Source organism: Triplophysa rosa, linkage group LG13, assembly GCF_024868665.1.
Source record: "Triplophysa rosa linkage group LG13, Trosa_1v2, whole genome shotgun sequence".
NCBI lineage: Eukaryota > Metazoa > Chordata > Actinopteri > Cypriniformes > Nemacheilidae > Triplophysa > Triplophysa rosa.
The window spans coordinates 24,122,987-24,147,190 of NC_079902.1; the positions used below are offsets into that span (position 1 = coordinate 24,122,987).

At 40.3% G+C, this 24,204-nt stretch overlaps 4 protein-coding genes across 5 annotated transcripts in view; 3 read left to right on the top strand and 1 right to left on the bottom strand.

The window, feature by feature from the left end:
- Nucleotides 1–201: 201 nt before the first annotated feature.
- stx18 (syntaxin 18) lies at nt 202–12,216 on the top strand. Its single transcript, XM_057349396.1, has 11 exons — nt 202–399; nt 8,695–8,762; nt 8,880–8,995; nt 9,141–9,218; nt 10,027–10,093; nt 10,880–10,944; nt 11,018–11,100; nt 11,359–11,417; nt 11,595–11,664; nt 11,755–11,835; nt 11,923–12,216. The coding sequence occupies exons 1-11, from the start codon at nt 202–204 to the stop codon at nt 12,016–12,018; spliced, it is 981 nt and encodes a 326-aa protein (XP_057205379.1). The 3' UTR covers nt 12,019–12,216.
- A 561-nt stretch (nt 12,217–12,777) lies between these two features.
- zbtb49 (zinc finger and BTB domain containing 49) lies at nt 12,778–17,723 on the bottom strand. Of its 2 annotated transcripts, none has more exons than XM_057349394.1 (9): nt 17,635–17,723; nt 17,143–17,294; nt 15,603–15,765; nt 14,435–15,236; nt 14,314–14,360; nt 14,134–14,207; nt 13,967–14,049; nt 13,728–13,889; nt 12,778–13,627 (listed from the first exon to the last, which is right to left on the bottom strand). In XM_057349394.1, exons 2-9 carry the CDS (start codon nt 17,292–17,294, stop codon nt 13,329–13,331), a joined length of 1,782 nt encoding a protein of 593 aa, XP_057205377.1. In that variant the 5' UTR covers nt 17,635–17,723; the 3' UTR covers nt 12,778–13,328. The 2 variants fall into 2 exon arrangements, with proteins under 2 accessions (XP_057205377.1, XP_057205378.1); XM_057349395.1 differs by having other exon boundaries at nt 17,143–17,311; nt 17,635–17,650.
- Nucleotides 17,724–17,913: 190 nt separating this feature from the next.
- Nucleotides 17,914–21,010, top strand: lyar (Ly1 antibody reactive homolog (mouse)). Its single transcript, XM_057349397.1, has 9 exons — nt 17,914–18,088; nt 18,209–18,370; nt 18,452–18,566; nt 18,641–18,748; nt 18,841–18,924; nt 19,142–19,364; nt 19,451–19,516; nt 20,479–20,564; nt 20,838–21,010. The coding sequence occupies exons 2-9, from the start codon at nt 18,249–18,251 to the stop codon at nt 20,973–20,975; spliced, it is 942 nt and encodes a 313-aa protein (XP_057205380.1). The 5' UTR covers nt 17,914–18,088; nt 18,209–18,248; the 3' UTR covers nt 20,976–21,010.
- Nucleotides 21,011–23,826: 2,816 nt separating this feature from the next.
- tmem128 (transmembrane protein 128) overlaps nt 23,827–24,204 on the top strand; it is a 6,147-nt gene continuing 5,769 nt past the window's right edge. The window contains exon 1 of the mRNA XM_057349529.1: nt 23,827–23,935. Coding sequence (XP_057205512.1) covers nt 23,848–23,935 — 88 coding nt within the window. The 5' untranslated portion in view covers nt 23,827–23,847. The remainder of the gene's footprint in view (nt 23,936–24,204) is intronic.

The window sequence follows — 24,204 nt, forward strand, 5'->3', positions numbered from 1 at the left end:
GGTTAAACTGTGGTTTATGTAGTAAAACTGTGGTAAATAAGTGGTTACTACTAATGGTTTGACTACGAACACTATAGTTAAACTAGTTACTGTAGTAAAATCGTGGTTAATGTTCGTGTGAGAATGCTGCATGAGCTGATGTGAAACCTTTGGTGTAACCATGGAAACGAGCGCGGCTGCACTCGCGCGCGTCGCAGCCGGATGACGTCAGAGTGGCGACGTGTCAGTCAGTCAGTCATGGCTGCTGATATTACGTTATTATTCAAAGCGAGTGTAAAAACGGTGAAAACGCGCAATAAAGCGCTCGGACTCATCGACACCTCCGCGAGAGACGAACCGAGCGGCGCGAGGAGAAACACGCGACAGAGAAACGCGTTCAGCTGTAAAGCCAAAGAAGTGGTGAGACGATCTGTGTTCACGTCACTTTCACTTTATCGGTATAACGTGTTACCTCAGTAAGGCTAATCTGCGAGTGTTTCATCAAATCACGTTTTGATTAAAAGAATTAAAACTTTATTTTTGCCGAACTAAGATTTTTCGCACAATTACATTAAACGTTAAACCGCGTGTAACGTTATATGTTTGTGTTGAAGTGAATCATTGTGTGATGTTTCACAGTAGGAATTCATTGTGTTGCGAAGGATTTAGGAAGATGTTTATATAAATATAGAACAAACTTGTTGTAATTGTTAAGGGTGTCATTTGATGCTTTTTTGTTTTTAATAGCAGCAGATTTAAGGAAACGGAGAGAGAGAATGACGGATTTTGACAGATGAAGTTTGTTTTAACTGAATCATGGAATCAGTTTGTGTTTATTCGTGGTTTAACATCTGTGCTGCTGTTAACTGAAAGCTTCTAGGTTCAAATCCCACACACGTCAGCTCATGAACTATCACACCAGTAATAATGCATGTACTGTAACATGTTTTGGGGTTGAATATGGCAGCTGAGACTGACACTGTGTGTGATGATGGAGAAGAGCCACACCGATCAATATTATAGAAGTCTTTTGATTTAGATTTCTGCGTTCCACATAAGCTCATGCAACAATTCCTCATAATAAACAGCTATAGTGGGATTGGTAAAAATGAGTAATAATAATATATCGCAAGTTCTGTATAAGTGATGATAGGTTTTGGTTCTGGCACATCTTTAAACTTGAACTCATGTATGCGCTGTGTTCGGTGTGTGTGATACCAGTGAGCTAAACTTCTCATCTGGTGCATGACCTCTTTTAGATCATGTCAGATTAGTCTTTAATTTCACGACACTCGCCTCTTCAAGCAAAATGAGCACAATATCTGTGGCAGCGGAAAGAGTCAATGTCAACATTTGTATATGAACATGATTCAGATGCTTTGTCTTGTGTGTTTCCACAGCTGTATTCGTGCCGCACACTTTGAGAGTATCTTATTCTTCATCGTCTTTCCTCAGATTGATTCTTATTCTTATTTATTTGCCTGCTCGACTCATCAGTGTCGTGTCAGAAGTGAGGCGGCCCAAGGTCCATTTCTGTCTACTGTCAGACAAAAGCTTGTTTTTTTGCTGATTCTAGACATCGGAATGCGTTTTTGTATCTGTATTTCGCTGTGTTAGATGTAAGACAGGCTGTTTACGCACAATTCAGTTCAGAATCGGAGATTTTTGCATGAATTTGGACACACTCAAAGTGAGAGTCCTGCGGCCAGACCTCATGAGTTATTTCTGAGTTGTTCTCTTTTAAAATGATCTTATGTTTTTGAAGTGATTGTTTTCAGAATATTGATCATACAGTGAGATTTCTTATAGAGATGAAGCCTGCTTGATCTTAGAAACCTGTTTGTTTACAGTTCAAACGGTGATTTAATTTTAAGCTCATGTTAAAAATCTTTTAAATAATTTTGGACATCCTCATGATGGGGTGTTTGATCTCTACCTTGTCCGTGTATGTTTTGTTTTTTGTTTTTTATTGCCAGGGCTGTACAGTGCGATATATATGTCACACATGCTACGAAAAAATCAAATAAATATATTTTAAATGTCATCTGCTGGTTTTGTGTGAATGTGAATGAGCTGCACAGTTTAACGCATTACTACACGAGTTTGACGCTCGTGCATTTGTCTGCTTCTCTGTATGAGGACACTATTTCACTGTTAGAGAAAAGATAATGTCAACCACACACTCTTTGCATCCACCCATCAAAATAAAAGTCTGGTAAACTTGAACATCCAGATTAAAAACGCTGTATTGTATAATATTTACTAAAATAAATTGTAGTATTCTAGCATTACACGTATAAACTATAAACACTAGAGTATATTTATATTTACTAAAGTAATATTATATACATATATATATATATATATACACACACACACACACACACACACACACACACACATATATATATATATACACACACACATATCAAAAACTCAATTGTATCTGCAAAAGGAGGAATTTTACAGCAGTTTACCATTGTAAATAATATAATAACAAATAATGTTTTTTATTGTATAGTAAAAGAATTGGAAACACAGAACTCAGAAAAATTAAAATGGAAAAAAGAACTTGAGAAAAATTAAATGATATGGCCCTAATTTACCCAGCTGTAACATAATTGTCCTTCATCCGTTAAATATTTTTATGTGTATGTTTTTTCTAACATAACGGACGTTGGTGGCATAACTGTTTGGCCTGCTACAAAACTTACTGTAAACCTCTGTAGCTTCAGTGCTATGTGCAAAAAAAGTTAACGTACAGCCCTGAATATTGCTGTTTATCTTTGTTTTTTAAATGCTTCTTTTTTGTCTTTTAGTGACTGTAAAGCACTTTTGGGCAACAGCTGTTGTAGTAAATGTGCTATAGAAAGAAGAAAAGCATTTCAGAAATGGTATGAGACTATACAAGCATGTTTCAGTAGATGTCGTCTTATATTTATTTGAAATTATTATGCAACATCACTCAACTTTTGTGATGTTATTTATACATTCGGTTAAACCAGGAGCTCTTCTCTTTGTGTCATTAACTTCATATGAAACTGTAATCGAACATAAAACTTAAGAGCTGTGCGCTCACTGAGCAGCAAAACATTTTTATGCTTGAGTATAAGTATTTGTTTGAGGCGGTTGAAGATCATTTGAAGCCTTCTTTTGCGCTCGCATGATGTGCTAATGTGCATCTGAGTGTTTACGTTTCTGGATTTGGATGGCAAATGTGATTGGATTTTCAGCACACAATAATTGTGTTACGACACACTAAATGACATTGTGTCATGTTTAATTCTTGATTGATATATTGTGGTTGTGCACAGATTTTGCAACCTTTGAGTTCAGAACTTGTGACACACACACACACACACACACACACACACCCTGGCTCTTGAATAGTAGAATATTTGTTATTTTTGTTTGTGGACAGTGCTGTGTTGCAGTGAATGTGATGTGAAGTCCGGTCTCAGCAGCCCTTGTTTCGATTCTGTAAACATGCTGCAATAACATTTTCATTGAGTTTCTCTCCGAAAGTGGATCCACTGGAGGCTGTGATTAGAGGTGCAAGATCAAAACAAAGTCTATATTAAATTAGTTCTCTAGTACCAGCGCAGAGAGCTCCTAATGCCCAGCAGATGTTCTCTCCTCCCCGCCAGCCTTCACAAGACAGATAGAAAAGCATGAGGGAAAATAAACAATGTCAAATGCGTCTGGATGTTTTCTGCTCCGGGCGAGAGAGAGCGCTGGAGAATTTGATGGACTAATGGAAACGGAGTCGGTCACATCAGATTCTTTTACCTCGTACTGAGCGTTGTGACTCTCTGATGTTTGTGAAGGGTAAACAACCAGTTAAACTCTCTGTGTGAAAGTGCAGACTTCAGTTCGGACAAAAAAAGCCCCGACCTGGGTGATGCTCTGAATGGGAAATATATCAATCATTAGGCTACTTTAGATTGGTTTTGATCATCATGATGAATTTCCATTGTCTAATAATAAACCTCACAGCGTGTGACAATTCACACTTTTATTGTGTAGAATTGTGAAACTTTACTGGTTTTACAGGTCCAAACCAGCACAGTTTTCTCACAATACCCTTTAAGAAGCCTGACGGATGGAACATATTCTTGGAAAGATCTCTGAATTCAGACCAAAATAAATTGTATTCTTCTTATAGGGGAATTTCAGCCCATGACATCACTAACTTCTAGGACTGGATGGTACTGATGAAAATGATGTGATACCGTAATGCGTTACGTTTGTAAAATAAATCTAAACCACATTGAAAACGATATAACCTAAATTCATGTTTTATTGTTTCTGAGAAAAGAAAACATCATTGAGATTTCTGAAAGTAAACCGTTATGTTATTCTGTTGCAGTTCATTAAAACTAGTCTGACAACTTTATTCAAACCATTGTGATGTGCACATTTCGTCACTGTCCTTCTAAAACTTTAGATGTGCAAAACTGCCGATTTTTTTTGCTTTTTAAATGATTAAATACTGTGTTGTCAAAGTTGAAAAGCACTTTTAAATACTTTATAATGGTTGCAAAACCCAGTGACAAACATAACTAACAAATAATAATGATTTATGGCAAAAATAAAAACCACAAAATCTGGAGATACGAAGTTTCAGAAGCACAACAAGGATTTGCTGAATGTTTGGCTAATTTGGACGTTTTGCAGCCGTGTTAACTTCTTATTTGAACATAAGATGAAAAATAACGTCCAGTCAAGAATGAATTTCGTTGTGTGGATCACAGAGAGTCAGAAGTGTTTGTCGAGATTCTATCTGCGCTGCAGAAGCTTCTGTCTGTGTATAAACGTCCATGTGATGTAATCTCCATGTGAGTTTATTTAGTTCTGGAGAACAAACTGCTAAATTTGATTTGCTTCAGTCTGCGGTGACGAGACGTTCAGGTGAAATTACTACCTGATGTTCGGTGACGCTTTTAACTTTTCACGCAATGCTGATGTTGGAGACGCGTTTCCACGCCGCGTTTGTGGCGGTGATCGCTTCAATCAGCACGTGCTGGATTTACCCAACGGATCTTTCGTAAACAGCAAATCACTTTAATCAGCTTCGCAAATGTAGCACAAACTCTTTGACCTTTCAGGGTAAATCCTTTAAACAACAACAAGTGAATTGTAAACAGGTTTACTATGGGATTCCTTTTGTGCCAATAAAAATGAACGCAAACTTTTAAAAAACGAACAAAAATATACAATGAGAAAGAAAAAAAAACACTTTGATAATGAAAACAATAAACTCAATTGGAAGAATGTGACATGACTTTCAAATAAACTGCTATTTTTCTTAACAATTTTCTAAGTTTCGTTTTTGCAAATAATAGTTTTGAATTCGCTGCTAGATTTTTCGTTTGCGCTTTCCGAGTTTTCGTTTACACTTCTCAATTTTTCGTTCGCCTTTCTGGCACAAAGCTCACGTGTAGGCAGGACTTATGGCCGCTTTACGCTGATTGGCTAGTGAGTTTTTGATTGATAGCTCCCTGACAAGGAAGTCGATACTGAAGACAGTACAGTGCAACGAATCTTAGAGAACGATCTGCATGCTGTTATCTTTATTGTTTGTACTTAAAACTACTTTCTTATTTAGTTAGTATATTAGTAATTGGTATTTGAAGTTGGTGACTTGTGTCCAGCTGAGGAGGAGGATGACTATGTCGCTCTTGCATACAGTCTCCTTTTAAAGAATTAAGTCCACTTATAAGTCAAGTACTGTATCATTCTTTTTAAACTCATGGTGAATGTACAGTATTATACCCCTTTCTTTACATTCACAGAAAGTACACCTCATAAAACACTACCAATACATTCAAATGACATTTATGTTTTTTAAACGCTACAACAAAACAAATTCATAAGGTGACACAATTAGAGGCCTTTAGAATGTTTTATTCATTTAGTCTGCCTCTAGCAAACAACAATTTCATTATGTTTACACACCTACATAAAACAGGTTAAAGAAAAGCTGAATAGAGACTTCTTAAACTATAAACAAACATTTAAAGATAGAAACAATACATAAAATGCCACCACGATTATAATCTATAAATTAGAGATATGAACTTGAAGCATAACACTTTATTGTATATCTCCTCAAAACTCACTAGGCATTTCGTTTTCCTGGTATCATTGTAATTATAAATTATAGACTGCTGTCTTGACGGCCTCTAAACCACGTAAAGTTGCATGTGAATATGGCTAACGTTATCTATCCTGTCTTTACTCGACGTTGGCTTGTTGTTACGGCGTGATAGAGCCTGGAAGCGTGTCCCACTTTTAAGTGCGTGAAAGTTGGCAACCCTGCTAATATACTAACAAAATAAGAAAGTAATTTAAGTACAAACACTAAAACAATACAATACAGAAAACCGCAAACAGATTGCTCTCTAATCCGCTGCACTGTCTTCAGTATCGACTTCCTGGTCAGGGAGCTGTCAATCCAAATCTCACTAACCAATGAGAGTAAAGTGGCCATAAGTCCCGCCCACACGTGAGATTTGTGCCAGAAAGGCGAACGAAAAATTGAGAAGCGTAAACGAAAACTCGGAAAGTGCAAATGAAAAATCTAGCAGCGAATTCAAAACTATTATTTGCAAAAACGAAACTTAGAAAATTGTTAAGAAAAACAGCAGTTTATTTGAAAATAATGTCACATTCTTGCAATTGAGTTTATTGTTTTCATTATCAAAGTGTTTTTTTTCTTTCTCATTGTATATTTTTGTTCGTTTTTTAAAAGTTTGCGTTCATTTTTATTGGCACAAAAGGAATCCCATAGTTTACAGTGATTGTGACCGGGAGCGATTCGTTCTTCTGTGCGTCTGTCGGACGGTTTCTCTCAGAAGTTTGTCAGCTGGTGTTCACGTGAAATACAACATTCACCTTTAATCGTTCAGCTGCATTAAGCGCTTGTCAGCGGTAACCGCTTCTCTCCTCAGAAACTAAACCGGCGACAAAACCCCAAAACTGACCCAAACCCTATAACCGATGATTACTATCGAGTTACTATGGCAACGGAGAACAGACGCGTGACTTTACCGCTTGTGCGTGCGTGTGCGTGTGAGGTAAACTGAAGGTCTCTGATGATGAGATTAAATGCAGCCAGGCAGACTGTCTCCTTGAGCCCCTCTCTCACACACACACACACACACACTGGTGCTGGGTTCATTGTTTGGGTATTAATTGCTCTTTAGGGTCTTAAATTACCACAGCAATTGATCCCTGTGACCTCACGCAGGCCTCCAGGACCACTGTGGGAAACACGCGCGCGCATCTCTCATGTCCGGCTCACTGCTGCCCTCTGCTGTCGGCACTGATCTGATCTGTCAGTCAAATCTTGACTTGATTCTCAGTTGATAGACAGATGATGATAGAGCGATCGATCACATGTGGGGAATCAGTGTTTGATTCATGTGTTGGTTCAGTTAGAGATTCACATTAGTCAATTCTAGATGATTCAGATTGATTTCATATACTAAACACTAAACAGTGATTTAATGTAGCAGTTTATTTTATTATAGCTATTTCAGATTAGTTCATTTAAATAAAGTGAAATCAAAGCCTGAAAATAAGAGATAAATCAATTATAGTTAGGTTTGGGGATTGGAAATCAATTCCAATTTGGAATGGGAATCAAAAGGCTAGGAATCGGATCGTAAACTAAAGGAATTGGAATCGGATACTTGTGATTAAATAATCTCTTATCAATTCCCTGTGCGCATATTTTCAGAAAAGTACACGCGTTGCGTCTGCTGATGTCTCCATGAAAGCCCTTATGAAAATTAACAATATTCTCACTATAGTAAGCATACTGTAACTATAGTATTTGCATTTAAAAGCACAGGAACCACAATTTAACCAGAATTTCATTATAGTTACAACAGTTTAACCATGATGTAGTTCAACTATAATAATACAAATTCTAATAAATCAGAAAAAACATGGTTCTACAGTATATGTACTGTATATACACAAATGGTGATCATAGATATATATCTTTTTTTGCAAACAAGTCAATAAGCAGGCTAAATGACCATACAGGTTGATAAATAAACGTTTTACTTCAACTGTGGAATCAAAACTGGGAATCGATAAGAATCAAAATCGATAAAATTCAAACAATTCCCAACCCTAATTATAGTACAGTACGGTTCACTGTATGTGTTTGTTTGTGGGATGTTGAAGGACAGCATTTTTATAATGTTGGATTTGAAGGGAATGAGTGTGTGAAACAGCATTTGACCTTTGACCTCGTCTGACGGTGTTATTGTGTCTGTTACAATTAAACTGCCTCTGTGTGTGTTTTGAAGTCATGATTGTGAGTCACGAGTGATTCTGTTCGGGTCAAATTCTACAACTGCAGCAATTATATAATTGGTGTTATTAAAGGACCAGAAACAGTTGAGTAACATTAGCAAAATAATTCACTGCATCTGTCACTCTCACACCAGTGTGTGTGTGTGTGTGTGTGTGTGTGTGTGTGTGTGTGTGTGTGTGTGTGTGTGTGTGTGTGTTTGTGTAGCTCACTATTAAGGAGGTTGAAATGAAACAACACAGACTACACACACTGAAGAGATTGTGTTGAATTTTCATGAATGTAATGTTACACGCAGCAGTCCTAAAACAGTGTGTTAGGTTGAGTCGAGTTGTGTTTGTTATTTCTTCAGTTGCGAGTTGATTTGTGTGATATTTCTGCTGTAGATTTCTAACATCTCAAAGCTGAAGGATTTTCTGCTCCAGCACAGGAAGGATTATGTCAACGCAGGCAGGTCAGTGGTGAACTTGCACGTTTCTTATGCCAAACTGTAGACTGTAATAACTTCTGAATGAACAGTTTGCTGAAGGTATGTTGGTGCACAACTGAGTGTGTGTTTGTGTATCGACAGTTTCATGTCCCCAGATGTGTCCCACATGACAGACAGTGAGAGAGATCAAATCGATCAGGATGCTCAAATCTTCATGAGAACCTGCGCAGACGCCATCGGCCAACTGCGATCTGAGAGTATGACACACACACACACACTCTCACACGCTCGCTCGCTCGCTCTCTCTCTCACACACACACACACACACACACCGATCAGATACTTCATGTAAACACACTCTTTTTGAGAACTCTCTGAACTGTGTGTGTGTTGGTTTTCTAGCAGACAGACAGGTGGTCTCAGCACAGGTGAAGGATCATCGTGCAGCTGTTTTGGATCTCATAGAGGTTTATCTTAAAGGTGAACGCATGCACACACACACACACCTGATATTAGCATTCACTCCAGGTGATCTGATCACAGTTTTAACATTTAAACACGTTAAATCATTCATTCAATGAACACATGACTTGTATTAAAGATATTGATATTAACAAGATGCGCCACTGCCGTTACAATAAATGGCGAAGGAAGTCCCGCCTTGCAGTGAAATGAGCCAATCGTCAATCAGTAAAGACTGACCACGATTCTCTGGGGCGGTGCTCTCGTTAGGCGCTTGCCAGCTTGTGCGCAGTACATACGGCGACATCGAAAAAGCCATTTTTAGCACAATTTAAGCTGAGCAAACCAAAGTTATGAGACGGTTCATGTCGGGGTTAATTATTGATCAGAAATATGCTGTTTAATTGTGAATTTAGCCAGAGATCTGAGAAATATCTGCCTTCCCCCGTTCAAGTAGATAGGACTGAGGACTTGCGTAAATAACTGCCCAGAGGCGATGCAAACATGGCCCGACTTCTGTAAACGGACGTTGCTTATATATACAGTATATATATATATCTAGTGTCAGTAGTAGAGGAGGAGGAGTCTCAACTACACAAACGTCTCATGTAGTTTCATTGACTTTTCTGTGAAGCTACACAATCAAAACGTTTAATGGTTTTTATTTGATATTAAGGTGTGTGTTGTGATCAGATTTCATCATTCACACTGAATCCGTGTGACTGAATGTTGATAAAGAGAGTTTACTGTACACATATTCAGTCTGTGTGTGTATACTGAATTCTGCTAAATGAACAAATGTAAATGTGTGTGTGTGTGTGTGCAGGAGTGTGTAAACTGTATTCTGAACAGAGAGCAGTACGCGTGAAGAGAGTCGTGGACAAAAAGAGACTGTAAGTACAGTACAGTAGGTGTGTGTGTGTGTGTTTGTATAGTCTGTCTGAAAGATGTTGTTCAGCACAACATTACACACAACCCCTCAGCTGTGACTGTATGTAATATATGATTATAAATCCTTAGATGTCATGATTTTGAAACACTCTCTGACATATAGACAGTTTCAAAGTGACAACATAAACAAACGTTACGGACACGTTTACGGACCGCGTCCGGTGTAGACACGGTGTTACTGCGCGTGTTCGTGGGCCGCCCTTAACTTCCGGTACACATTCACAAACAATCGAGCACCTGTAGATGATTTCTGATAACAGGATAGAGAAACCGAGAAGAAGCGTTACTTGGCTAAACTCGTCTCTCCAATATTCTGAATTTAGACTGCGATACCAAACTCAACCGCTAGATACACCAAAATTCAACAAATTGTTTATTTAATACATTTATTATACAATAAAATAATAATATACATTTATATTAAGATACATTAAATGAAATATAAACATTTATTATTAGACACTAGCCAAACACAGTTAAGACTTGTGTCCCGGCACGCGCTTCAGATGAAACGGTCTATAGACGGTATTAGTGTCTCACATCATATTTCTCATCAATAAACCAACACCACTGACCAATCAACATTTAGGACACAACTATTCATTTCATAGTTAAATTGAACCGGCAAGTATAATATGTTGATAGCGTACAGTAACTGCTCCAATGTATAGTGTGATTTTTAAAAACTTTACAATGTTTTTTTTTTGTGGGGTTTGATGTGTTTACAGGTCCAGATTAGAACCTGAGACAGCCTGTAAAGACAAACCACAGACTGATGTGGAGGACAACAACGGTTAGACACGCACACACACACACACACACACACGCGCGTACACACGTGCCTGACGTGTGTGTGTGTGTTGCAGATAAATTGGTGTCAGACAGTAATGTTGACCTGTGGGAGGACAGCAGAGTGGAGGACGACCTTTCACCAGAGGAAATACAGATGGTACAGGATCTTCACTCTGTGTGTGTGTTTGTGTACAGGTGTAGTGTGAGTGGTGAAGGTCAAATGTCCTCTCTGTCACTGTGAAATATCATGACAACCATCTAGTGAGTTGGTTTTGCTTCTCACTCAATACAAACACTCATAATCATGTTTGTCTTTCAGTCTAATGATGTGTTTGTGAGGGTTTAATCCATAGAAAATATCGTTAGCCTGGTATAAAATCAAAAGACGTCTTTAAAATGTGTGTGTGTGTGTTAGTTTGAGCAGGAGAATCAGCGGCTGGTTGGTGAAATGAACAGTCTCTTAGACGAAGTCAGGTAAGACACACAAACACACACAGTGTGTGTTTTACATTACAGATTTTTAGACATCAGTTGACCCATCATATATTCATTAACACAAACCAATCACAGTTGGCTAATCCATCAGAAAGACCAATCATAAACAAGATAGGTGTCAAGATAGGTTTTAAACTGTGCGTGTGTGTGTTCCAGGCACATTGAGGGGAAGGTTGTGGAAATCTCTCGTCTGCAGGAGATCTTCACTGAAAAAGTCCTTCAGCAGGTCAGAGATCACAACATCACATCACACAACACAAGACACACATCACACTAATCACTCACTCACTCTCACTGAGCTCTGCGTGTGTTGTAGGATACTGAGATCGACAGCATTCATCAGCTGGTTGTTGGTGCCACAGAAAATGTGAAGGAGGGAAATGAAGATATAAGAGAGGCAAGAACATACACCCGAACACTGTGCTTACAAGTATTTGATCATAATATGACCTTTAAATTGCATTCTCTGTGTGTGTGTGTTCAGGCTATAAAGAACAACGCCGGCTTCCGCGTGTGGATTCTGTTCTTTCTGGTCATGTGTTCGTTCTCACTGCTGTTTCTGGACTGGTATGATGGCTGAAGGACTGGTATGATGGCTGAAGGACTCGATCAAACCACACACAACTGTGTGTGTACGCGCGCGCGCATGAATGAGTGCAGCTCCCTCTAGTGGAGGATAGAGAGTCTACAGCACATGATGAGATCAGTCTAATGTAAATGTGGAGCATGTAAAGTAAAATATTCAATAAACATTTATCAGTGAAGTCATTTTGTGTTTGAGTGTGACTACATTTTTTCTGATTAACATCAATGGCGTGATTGTTAGAATGTTATCTTTCGATGCAATGCCAATGAAGGCTTCTTATCTAACGTCATACTGCTGGTGTTTCATAAAAACACTTACTCTGACGTTACAGTGATTTTAACCACTGTTTATATCACAGCAACTTACAGTCTTGAGTGGTTTACGACTGGAATAACCTATCATTTATAAATTCTGTCAATGTGAATGACACAAAAAAATGAAATGAAGAATGAGAAAAAAGACCAGAAGAATATAACCGAAGTTAGGTTTTCAACTGGTCTACTACTGTACATTGACATCACACATTGATAGCACATCTGGCTCAATAGACATCTGCATAACATAGTTTGCTCATCTGCAATACGTCTCGGAAACGTCTGCTGTCAGACGTCATATAGACATCTCCCTGGAAGAAGAGAGTGTAAAGTCTCAATGGGATTTTCCTGGCTAAATAAAAAAAGATCTAGAATGGATGTAAACCTGCTCTTTTTAAGATGTTTAGCAGATGTTTTCCAGATCTTTAGCGGACGTATTTCAGACGGGCAAACTACTGTATGTATTGCAGACGTCAAATAGACTTAAGCCAGATGAAGTGTGCTATGATCATTCATTTACATTCAAGTGTCTTAAGATCTTAGAGAGTTGTGTTATAATTGTTTAACGTGTGTGTGCTGTCTTACGGCTTCAGAAGAGTGTGAATGAGGTTGTGTGTTTGTCAGATAAATACCACGGATCTGATCATGAACTCATCACTGTAAAAAAAAGTCCGTAAAAACAGGGCACAATGTACTGTATTAGTCTGACGAAATTTTACGTATAGAATTTTTTTACAGCTGTTTTACCTGTATTTTGAATTTTGCACTGCATTGAATTGCGTTCTATAATTATGTAAATGTCCGTAAAATGAATGGATAATGTACTGGCAGCACATTAGCTGTTTTACAGTACAAGTCTCATCATACAAAAACTGAGATGCACACAATCTACTGTTTAAATAAACATTTCATTCAAAACCCACAAACAGAACAGAAATCCCTGAGAGACATCGCGCAACACGCAATCACGTCACAGTAAATGGTTGACTCTCATTGGTCCATTTCCGTGTCACTCTGCAGAGTTTTCATGGCCCGCCCCCACATCGCACCGCTGCTGCAGAGTCCTCCGGCGGTCCCGCACTGCGCGTCAGGTGTCTGCAGGGGGCGTCGTAACGCGTCTGCACAGAGCGTCTGCTCAGCATCTGCAGGCGTGCAGTGGGTGCTGCGGTGTCTGCGCAGAACTGCGCTGCGTGTGAAACCTTTCCCGCAAGTGTCGCATACATACGGCCGTTCACCTGTGTGTGAGCGCACGTGACGCTGTAGATCACCTGACCCAGCAAAACACTTCCCTACACACACACACACTGTTAGTACTAAACACATCTTAAATGATTAAAACAGGACATTTAACAGCTAGAAAATGTCATTTTAAGAGTGTGTGTCTCTCACCGCAGGTCTGGCAGCTGTACGGTTTGTCTCCAGTGTGTCTCACTTTGTGTTTAAAGAGTTTCCGCTGCATGTTGAACGATTTTCCACACTGATCGCAGGTGAATTCGTTCTCTGTGCTATGAGTTTTCTTGTGTTCCTTTAGATTACTGAAGTTACTGAAGCCTGACACACACACACACACACACCTGTTTAAATCATGTCTATCTCATGCGTGTCATGTGTGATGGTTGATTTCTCACCTCGTCCACAGAAGTCACACAGGTGCGGTCGAGCTCCTGAATGAATCAGAATGTGACGCTGAACATCACCTGCCGCCGCAAAACTCAACAACACAACAAACAGCAGAAGTTCACTTGAGATTTGTTCAGCTGTGTGTCACAACTTTTCTCTGCAGTAACACACATACCTTTTTCCACAGAGCTCACAGATGTAGGGTTTCTCTCCTGTGTGACGTCGTAAATGTGTCTGAAGGTTTCCTGCCTACACACACACACACACACACACACACACACACACACACACACACACAAATATTTATCCCTCTTGTGTTCACTGTGTCGAGCAACAAACATCACACCAGATTTACCTGTGAAAATCTTTTACCGCACACGTTACACTGAAACGGCTTCTCTCCTGTCAAACACACACAACAGGAACACATCAGCGTGGGAAGATATCAACACCGTGTGTGTGTGTGGTTTTGTTACCTGTGTGCGAGCGTGTGTGCAGCTCAAGGTTGCTGGGATGTTTAAAGGTCTTTCCACACACCTCACAGCAGTATTTGTTACTGTTGACCTCTGACCTCTCAGTGTCAGGGTCACGTGTCTCTCCTGCAGGTGTCGTCTTTAACTCGGACACCTCTGCTGGGTCAGAGGTCACGATCTCAGTGGGGTCAGCAGGGTCAGAGGTCACCTCTGCGGGCTGGATCGGCGGCGCCTCCTGCTGGTCACATCGAGCATCAGCATCCTCACAGTGCTCCACCTCATCCACGCTGACGTGAGAGCGCAGGTAGTTAAACTTCTTCAGGTACACGGTCTTTTTAGGGCGTAGAATACGAGCGGTGGGAGGGGCCTCGGGCGGGTGAGCGGAGTCCGTCACGAGACTGGAGGTGTGTGTTTGGTTCTGAGGCAGTGATTGGTTAGCAGTGCTCGTGTTAAACTGCTCGTCTGCTCCTCCAAACGACCCGGCGTTCTGGTTAGCGCTCTGTTTGAAATACTGTTTAGTGTAGAAGTTTCTGAGCTTGTAGCCGTGCGGCGGCTGTCGGTTTGGCTGGGACGCGGCGTCTGGCTCTAGCAAGGTGTTGCTCGGGGCCGGCGCGGGCTCTGCGCGTTTGTATGGGTCGTCGGCGGGGATGAGCAGATGTTTGTTGAGATCTGCTTCTGAGGACAGAGAGTTTCTCAACACACAGTCCTGGTCGTAAGAGACATCAGCAGGCAGAGAGAAGGACGCGTCCGACGCTGTCACACAAGGCTTCAGAAACGCGTGACACGTGTTTAGGATGTTAGACACCTGCACAAACACAAACCACTCATGATGTCATAGATCTGACTGAATCATAGAGCAAGTCTCATGAGAAGCTCATGTCGTGTCAAACCTGTATGGGTTTCTTTCTTGTGCAGAACACAAAAGAAGATATTTTGAAGAATGTCGTTAATCAAACAACACTGAACCCCATTGACTTCCATTGTATGAACACAAAACCAGCGAGACATTTCTCACAATATCTTCTTTTCAGTTCCACTGAAGAAAGAGTCAAATACAGGTTCACAACCACACGAGAACTATCCCTCTTTAAGGGACTTTTAAAGTTGTAACGTGTAAAAATGAAACATGGGTGTTTTAGCGCCAAAATAATGTGTGTTGTGTGTGTGTGACCTGCAGGATGTGTGCGATCTCCATCAGTGTGTGAACATTGTCTTGGTTGATCTCCAGGTGTGAAGTGTACATGTAATCCAGAATCTGACCGATGCCGCCCACATCTTGAATGCTCAGATGAAAAACATCGTTCTTGTGTGCTGGAGAGTTCTGGAACAGAGATCTGATGAAAGATCATTCAACACTGAACGTCACACAACACACAACTGTGTTTTACATCAGATGGCTGTAGTGTGCGTTACCATAGATATAAACAACTAGATGCCGCATTAGCACCTGTTTCTATGGGCCGCTATAGGTAGGTCGTCCGCCAACACCGCCATATTGGAACGGTGCGAGCCGGTGTTGTGCCGAGAAATGCACCCCTGCCAGATTATGCACCTCCTTCAATAACACGCTGTCCGATTGGCTAATTCTAACCCCTCCCCACACCTAATCCTAATCCCTCTCCTAACACCTAATCCTCACCCTAACCATTGTGGGGAGGGAGGGCGCATAATCTGGCAGGGGTGCATTTCTCGGCACAACACTTGTCTGTTAAACACTCAAAATCAAGCAAGATTATGAAAACATATTTATTGTTGCGTAAACTCAAACATTATATCTTAGAGGTTATCCCATTTTTCGGGAATTTAAATCCCCGTGGTTTTCACAGCCATGGCTGCGAAGCGCGGTGTTGGGGCATTCTAGTCAACTGTGAGTGACGTCCGTGGACCGTTCCAATATGGCGGACACGTGTACGTGCCTGGGTAGGGTTGCACCAGCCGTTCGTAAGTTCTTTCTTAAATGAGAACGTAAAGTCCACACTAGAGACTTAGTAACTGCTAGCTAGTTTGTAACTAACTCAGTACGTTATTCGGTTGCAGCATTTGGTCGTAAGGCAGAACGTAGCTAGTAGTTCTTCAGCTCTCCGTAAAGTAATGCGTAGTCGCATAATATGACGTTTACCTTCAATAGTCCAATAGCAGCCTTCGAATGCGTGAGGTAAAGTTGTGTTGAAATATTGTGAATTTCAAAACGTTTTTGATTTAAACAAATTTTACATAACATAATAACGGTAAAAAAATAAGTTTTTATTAAATAGAATACCACATAATTATGAATAACATAACAGGTGTTAAATATTTCAAATTAAACAAGATTAATAAACAAATGCTAATTAAAAACAATACAGCATAATAAAATCACAATAAATGACACGTTATACGTGATTTCATTTTACTGCCAACCGCCAATGAAATAAAAAAGATGATTTTATTTTGACATGCACAACACAGGCAGATGGGTACACACACGGAGGCGCGAGTTCGGTGATTCTGCCATTTTATTCCTACAGTTACTCCTAACGGGAGGCTTCTGTAAATATTTAGTTTATACGTAGCGTTACGCTTTAACTAAGTTGAATGGTGCGGCTCAAAAATATTTAGTAGTGCGTAAGTTGTAACTTAGCGCCCGTATAAGTCAAAACTAGGCTAAATTGTAACTGCAACCGGGGAGCGCTTGAATGCGGCATCTAGTTATATATATCTAGGTGTGTTACCTGAAGTATGCGCTAAAGGCAGCCAGCACGTTCTTGTGTGCTTTAAAGCAGACGCCCTTCACCACCAGCATGCAATCACACAGTAAACCCTGAATGCGCTGTTCCTGCAGCTGCTGCAGCACATACACACTGTGACTGCTCAAACCGTCCATCTGCACACAAACACACACTCACACAGAGAGCCAGACAGATGTCAAGTATGTCGTGCAGATCAGATTGTTAGTTTTCATCTTTCTATTACTACTACTTGTACAGTGCATCTGTCTTTAACTCAGTCATAGTGATGCTGCTGCTCATAACGACAGAAGTGCGTGTTCTTGACCAGCCATGAGAAAATGAGGCTCCAGCAGAAGCGCGCTCCTTATCTAATATACTCGATCACATCACTGGCCGAGACGCGTCACGTGCTGTTCACGTTTCGTCTTATGTTCGTGTATGTTTATGCGTTAAAAGTGTTTGTTTAGAATAAAGAACGGTTGTCACTGTTCTCACCTTTTGTTAGGATGAACAGGCACAGAGCAGATGGCGTCACTCACTTCCCTTTACAAATTAAGAGTCCTTAGGCATATCTGTCCTAATTTTCAAATCGGCTTATTATTTTAAAGAATTCAATAACGTGTATGCAAGTTTGGCGTATGCATCGTAAAGACTGTTTTACTATGTATTTGTTGACATAACTGGACTAAATTAAAAGTTTTGAAAGTTTCTTTCATCGGATTGTTTTACGGGTGTTTCGTGTTTCTGTCCGGAATGAAAACAGTCGCACCGGTCGGCCGTGGGATCACGTGGCTCATTCCTGTTTCACTTCACGTGGAGATCTAGTGAACTGAATCTGAATTAAACTCGAATAAATGTTCAGAGCAGATTGCGCTAACATTCACCAGAGAGTGTGAAGATCAGACCGGAGAGATCAGTCACTCGAGCTGCTGTTGTGCACGTGATCAAGGTAAGTTGGAGTTTGCATTGATGGGTCACTCACACACGCAATATACAACACAAATACGAATACGAAAGGTTGAATTTAATCTAAAAGGTCTAATGCACGACGTGTGGTTTCTCACCCCAGGTGCTGAAATCAGTTGGAGAGATCAGATCGATCGATCAGGATGGTGTTCTTCACATGTAATGTCTGTGGAGAGTCACTGAAGAAGGCTCAAGTGGAGAAACACGTGCTGAAGTGTTGCGGATGTCAGGTTTTGTCCTGCATCGACTGTGGAAAAGATTTCTGGTCAGTGTAAGGTTGTGTAGATGCTGCTGTGTGTTTGTGTGTTGCGTAGTGATGATTGTGACCCATGCTGTTTGCGCACAGGGGCGAAGATTACAGATACCACAACAAATGCATCAGTGAAGATCAGAAATACGGAGGAAAAGATTTCCAGGCGAAGGCGAATAAAGGCGACGTGAAGCAGCAGCAGTGGATTCAGGTAAATAAACTCTGAGCTGTCAGAAATATCCCGAGAGATTCTCCGGAGAACTCGAAGCTTCTGTTGTGTTCCAGAGAATCCAGGAGGCCATGAAACGACCCGACGTTGACCCCAAACTGCATCGTGTTCTGGATCAGGTCAGCTCGTATGAGAACGTGCCCAGGAAGAGAGCAAAGTTTCAGGTGAAGATCTCAAACCCACCGTGATGGATCTTCATTCAGCGTGATGGTTTATGAGTTGATTTATGATCGTCGTGATGTTTGTTCATGTGCAGAACTGGATGAAGAACTGTTTGAAGATCCACAGCCCGCCTTTAATCGAGCAGGTCTGGGAGATCTTTTCAACGGCTGCCAGCAGCGTAAGTGTTTGAGGTTCTTTATTGTTGTTTCTGCAGATTATCAGTGACATTAGATGGAGATCAGTGGAGCTGTCAAGCCTGCAACAGAAAGTCAATATTATTGAAGGTTTATAATAATAATATTAAGTCTTAAATGAAACTCGATGGAAACAAAAGATTTTAGACTCGTGTATATTTGTTAATATGTTTATAATGATGCGTAGCCATGTTTTTGCAGGAAAATAACACACAAAATAAGCAGACACTTGGTGAGTGTTCCGCTGAGAACCAAACAAATCCTAAAGTGAGATCAGAAGAGACCTTGAAGCAGAACGGACACGACACCTGTGCTGAGAAACAGATGAGAAAGAAGAGGAAACGACAGACCGAAGAAAACCATCAGAACACCGAAGAAAAGAGGAAGAAAAAACACAAGAAAAGAAATCAAGAGGAGTGTGATGGTAAAAACGTCTTGAGATTATCTTGCTGTCTCTCTCTAGATATCACGAGAACCATTATTTCATTCCTGTCTGTTCTGACCAATCAGAGAGTTTGAATACAGAAGGGGAGGAGCCAGTGGAGCAGGAGGTGGAGGCTGAATCAAATGCTAAAGGTATTTTATTCATGTAATAGTGGTGGCATTACACCCCGTGACAGTGTTTCGTGTAGTGATGGACAATTGTTGCTTCATTTGATCAGTGTGAATGAATTTATATCAATTTAAAAAACACGGTTTATTCAATGAACACTATTACTGGCTGATATATCAAATATTATATATAAAACTTTTGTCAAGAATGCAAGAATGCAGCTTTTGTCAAGAATGCGTCATTTATACATGTTTTAACATCATTTATTAATGACTAACGTAGGCTATAGGCCACTTGGAAGTTGGAACAAAGAAATAAAAGAAGTCCTCTGTAACATCGCAACATCTCACATATCCCACTGGCTCATTATTCTCATTAAGCACACGGTCAAAACTTTTCCTCACCTCAGACTGGTGCAACCAAAACCTAATCGCCAGAGGCAAGCCTCCGTTTCACCTCCTCAGCATCCATTTTCTCATCTTTCTCGCGCTAATCGGAACTCATCACATGACCGCTCATTTACCGCGTGAGCCCGGCCCGTGTAGATTGATAGAAATTAAGCCTGAAACCGTCGGGTTTGGGCAAAGATCTTCAGCTCTAATTGAGATGTGTGTATATATAGTATACGTGGATTGTCGACACAAGATCTCACATTTGCTGCATATCACCCATAGTATACAGTATATATTATGTGAAGTTATTATTAGTTTAGTCCTTTGAATTTGTTAGTTATGAAAGCTACTTTAGTTTCTCTTTCTGTTGGGAATTTGAAAGACTCAAATAAAAAAAAAAATCACAAAATTAAAGATCATTCTGTCATCAGTGTGACATTCGTAACTTTAGTTGTTTTCCTGTTTCTTCATCACTCTCACGTTCTCCTTGTCTTGTCTTTATGTTTCAGTGTGTTATCACAAAGAGTTTATGGATCTGTTTACTCTGACCATCTCGTAAGTTTGAAGTTCTGAGTCTGTTTATTGTGTACTAGGGAAGTTTAATTGGAAAGGAACGATAAAGGCTGTTCTGAGAGATGCTCCAGATGAAGGGCTCGCTGTCAAAAAAATGAGAAAGAAGGTGAGTTTCATTTCACTTTAGTGGTATTTAAGATATGTAACTTCCTTCAGTGATCGGCTTTTATTCTAAACTGGAGACTTTTAGTTTGAAAATGAGTTTCATTCTTTTGACCTCTATTAGGATAAAGCCATTTGATTGGTTAGTTTTTTAACCATTCAGCACAGCTAACTGTAACTAGCCCTCTATCATTCATTCTCATGTGTTCATGTGTCATTGGGGTGGATGGAGATTCTGTTATTGATCATCGATTGTGTGTCTGTTGTTTATTTTCAGGTTTTAGCTCAATACTATTCATTCACCGGAAGCTCCAACTACAGATCGGAGGAGGAACTTCTCGCTCTGTTCAACAAGAAAATCAACAACAACCCAAAGTTTAAAGTCCTCAAAGATAAAGTTAGACTTGTGAAGTAATGCTGGTGTTTTAATAAACGCTGTGAATAACAGAACTGCATTATTCTGTGTGTGTGTGTTCCAGCGTTCACCTCTGACCGCTCATCTGTCCTGAGATCAGTTGTTTAAGATGGTAGTGGGGGGGCTGAAAGGACTGAATCGGTCTCTTGTGTGGGAGGTTTTTTTCTCAGGCCAGGGTTCAGTTGGCCCGACACACAGAGGCTCCATACAGGTGCGAGCGCTCGCTGGACCCGCGGGTCAAGACTCACCGCAGTCCGGTTTCTGCCCGGAGAATGAGCCGCCTGTGTGACACACACACACACACACACACACTGCGGAGCGCTCGACCTGATAAATCCCAGCGTACCGCACTGATCCTGTGCTTAAATGTAATCATATCAGCCCAGCGGCTCACGTTTGCTGGAGTTAAACTCTCGACTTCAGTTACATGATTTTTTCTGTTAGCAAGTTTATTGTGAATGGAATAGTTCATTCTGAAATAAGAAGGTAGACCTAAAAGATCGTCAAATTGGATTGTATGCGTGACGGCTGTACTTCAAACTGTCTGGTGATTGTTGTGATGAAAAGACGTGAAGTTTTTCTGAATCATCCAGATTGTGGGAAATGTAGAAACTTGATCTTCAAACCCCAGACACACTGCAGTCAGCAAAAAACTGAAGGTGTGTGAGTGTGTGTACTGGTGCATGTGTGTGTGTGTGTGAGAGAGAGTGAGTGTGTGTTAATGTGAGAGCAAGTGTGTGTGTGTGAACGAGAGAGAGTGTGTCTGTGTGTGTGTGTGTGTGTGTGTTCATGTTTGTATATCCCGGTGGGGACCTAAACCTGAATACACACCAACACATGGGGACTCGTGTCACTGTGGGGACCAAAATTGAGGTCCTCATGGGCACAAAAGCTTATAAATTGTACAGAACAATATTTTTTACAAATCTAAAAATGCAAAAAGTGTTCTATGATCTTTAGGTTTAGGGATAGGGTTAGGGATAGGGGATAGAATATACAGTTTGTACAGTATAAAAACATTACGCCTATGGACTGTCCCCACGGGGATAGTCAACCAAAGCGTGTGTGTGTGTGTGTGAGAGTGTGTGTTTTTGTGTCTGTGTGTGTGTGAAAGAGAGAGTGTGTCTGTGTTTTTGTGTGCGTGTGTGAGAGAGCAAGAAAGTGTGTGTGTTAAATGCAGCTCGGCTCTCTCTCCTCACAGAACACTATTGTTCTGCTCAGTGCTCATTGGTTGCCTCAAAGGCCTCTGGGAAACAGGAGAAGACGCGCGCAGGTTTACTGCGGCAGCAGGAAATGATGTTATTGTCTGTTTGGGTGAGAATCAAATGTACTCGGTTGATTCTCAGAATCACACACATTCTTTCTGTAGGATGTTTGAATGAGTCACATTATGATACTTGACGGTCTTTTGAACACGATACTCTGGTAAAGTCACGGCAGGTACAATCATGTTCTGTTTAGAATCAAAGCGTTTAATATCTCCATAGGTTTGATGTGATGTTTGAATAATGGAAGTGATAACGGAAGTGTTCTCTGGCAGTCCGAAGATTCACCCATGCAAGCGGCAGTGAAACTGATCTCCTGAGGTTTAGGAATGAGGAGTTGATGCCATTGATGAGTTTTGAGTTATGTTCAGTTCTGTTGAGATTTTCACTGGTTCCCTGTTTTCTCTCGTATGGTCAGCATCATGTGTTCAATGCCAAAACAGAAAAGTGTGGCATTAAAAGTGTCTTATTCTGACTCCCGCTGTAACAAAAAAAAACTGTACAATGTAACTCGATGTAACTTAATAACTGATTTGACAAAAATCAATACATGTCTATTTACAGGTGTTCACATACCTCAGTTGGATAAACGTCCACAAATGCGTAAATGTTCATTACGTGTATGATTGTGTTTAGTGACGACAACAAGCAGTGAAACAAAAACAGACATAGAAAATCATTTTCTTAAGACAACAGTTAACTATACAATACACCTGTTGACCAAACACTGAATCAAGCATTTCAGATTGATGTCTAATAGAGATTTATACTTCATTCACTCTTTTGTGCCAATAACGTCTGAGAGAAGATTTGATTAAGATCCTCAAAGTCTGAATGTTGTTTCTCTTAATGTGACCTTTAAATGAAATAAAACACCTATTTCATGTAATGCTTATAATAATATAGTCATTGGTCATCTGTGTGTGTGTGTGGATGAGTTTTGTTTCAGGTCAGTCTGATTCCAGCTGGCAGGTAACTCAAGCCGGGGCAGGTTCAGAGAGACCGGGGTGGTTGGCAGGATACAGTATTCCACACCTGTGCTGCTGTCCACACACCTGAACATCTGACCTCCTGAACCCGCTTACAGGTGATGCTCAGCTGCTCACGGACCTGCTGACCTCCATTTGACCAAACATCTCATTACTGCCAATCTACTCCTGTTTCTCCAGGGTCAACATACACAAACATATAATCTAAAAATATATCCATTAAATAATGTATCAGATACTACAGGGATCTTGTTGTCAGTGATGTATACATTTTAATAGCCTATGTAAATACAATTTACTTATATATATATCATATGATATAAGCTATATAAATAAACGCAAATTTTTACTTTCAGAACGTCCTCCTCGCTTTTACGAGATGTTTTGTGACGTCATTAACTGGAAGTGACGCGATCAGTGCTGAAGCTGTAAAACATTATGACACGCTTTTAATCAATAACCAAAAGTGCACAACATGAACAAGGTTAAGTAATTAGGAAAATAAAGCGGTAAATAAAAAAGACAACTCTCGTTAAATATAACTGTATAGTTTGAAGGCGGGGCGCTTGAGTTGACGTCTCATCCGAGTCTCCGCCCCTTTGGCGTGACGTCGGTGTCATGGCGGATTTCAGTGAGTTTGTGAATCTGCGGCGGCGATTTAACAGCATACAACAACAACAACAACAACAACAAGAGGACGAGCAGAGTGAGAAACACACAAAAAACAACACACACAGCGTTCTGATGATCGCTGTCGTTTCATCCGTCAGCAGCTGTTTGTGTTCATGTTGTGATAAAACATCTCTGCCACGGATTAATATAGTAGTAACAATGGGTTTTTGGTAGTTTATTGACATTTTTATTACCATAGTTTTACTACAAATATCATGGTAACTGTTGTGAGGTTACTATGGTTTAATAAAGAAAAACTTAAGGTTACAGTAGTTATTAATTTTCGTAAGGGTGATGTGATGT

What these genes read in the sequence shown, in the direction of transcription:
- stx18 (XM_057349396.1), top strand. Translation starts at nt 202, where the DNA reads ATGACGTCAGAGTGGCGACGTGTCAGTCAGTCAGTCATGGCTGCTGAT. An exon ending in GATTATGTCAACGCAGGCAG is followed by an intron (nt 8,763 to 8,879) that starts GTCAGTGGTGAA and finishes GTGTATCGACAG; the next exon opens with TTTCATGTCCCCAGATGTGT. An exon ending in TGATGTGGAGGACAACAACG is followed by an intron (nt 10,945 to 11,017) that starts GTTAGACACGCA and finishes TGTGTGTTGCAG; the next exon opens with ATAAATTGGTGTCAGACAGT.
- zbtb49 (XM_057349394.1), bottom strand. Translation starts at nt 17,294, where the DNA reads ATGGACGGTTTGAGCAGTCACAGTGTGTATGTGCTGCAGCAGCTGCAG. An exon ending in AGATCGCACACATCCTGCAG is followed by an intron (nt 15,237 to 15,602) that starts GTCACACACACA and finishes GTGTTTGTGCAG; the next exon opens with GTGTCTAACATCCTAAACAC. An exon ending in GCGGTAAAAGATTTTCACAG is followed by an intron (nt 14,208 to 14,313) that starts GTAAATCTGGTG and finishes GTGTGTGTGTAG; the next exon opens with GCAGGAAACCTTCAGACACA.
- lyar (XM_057349397.1), top strand. Translation starts at nt 18,249, where the DNA reads ATGGTGTTCTTCACATGTAATGTCTGTGGAGAGTCACTGAAGAAGGCT. An exon ending in AGCAGCAGCAGTGGATTCAG is followed by an intron (nt 18,567 to 18,640) that starts GTAAATAAACTC and finishes GTTGTGTTCCAG; the next exon opens with AGAATCCAGGAGGCCATGAA. An exon ending in AAATCAAGAGGAGTGTGATG is followed by an intron (nt 19,365 to 19,450) that starts GTAAAAACGTCT and finishes CTGACCAATCAG; the next exon opens with AGAGTTTGAATACAGAAGGG.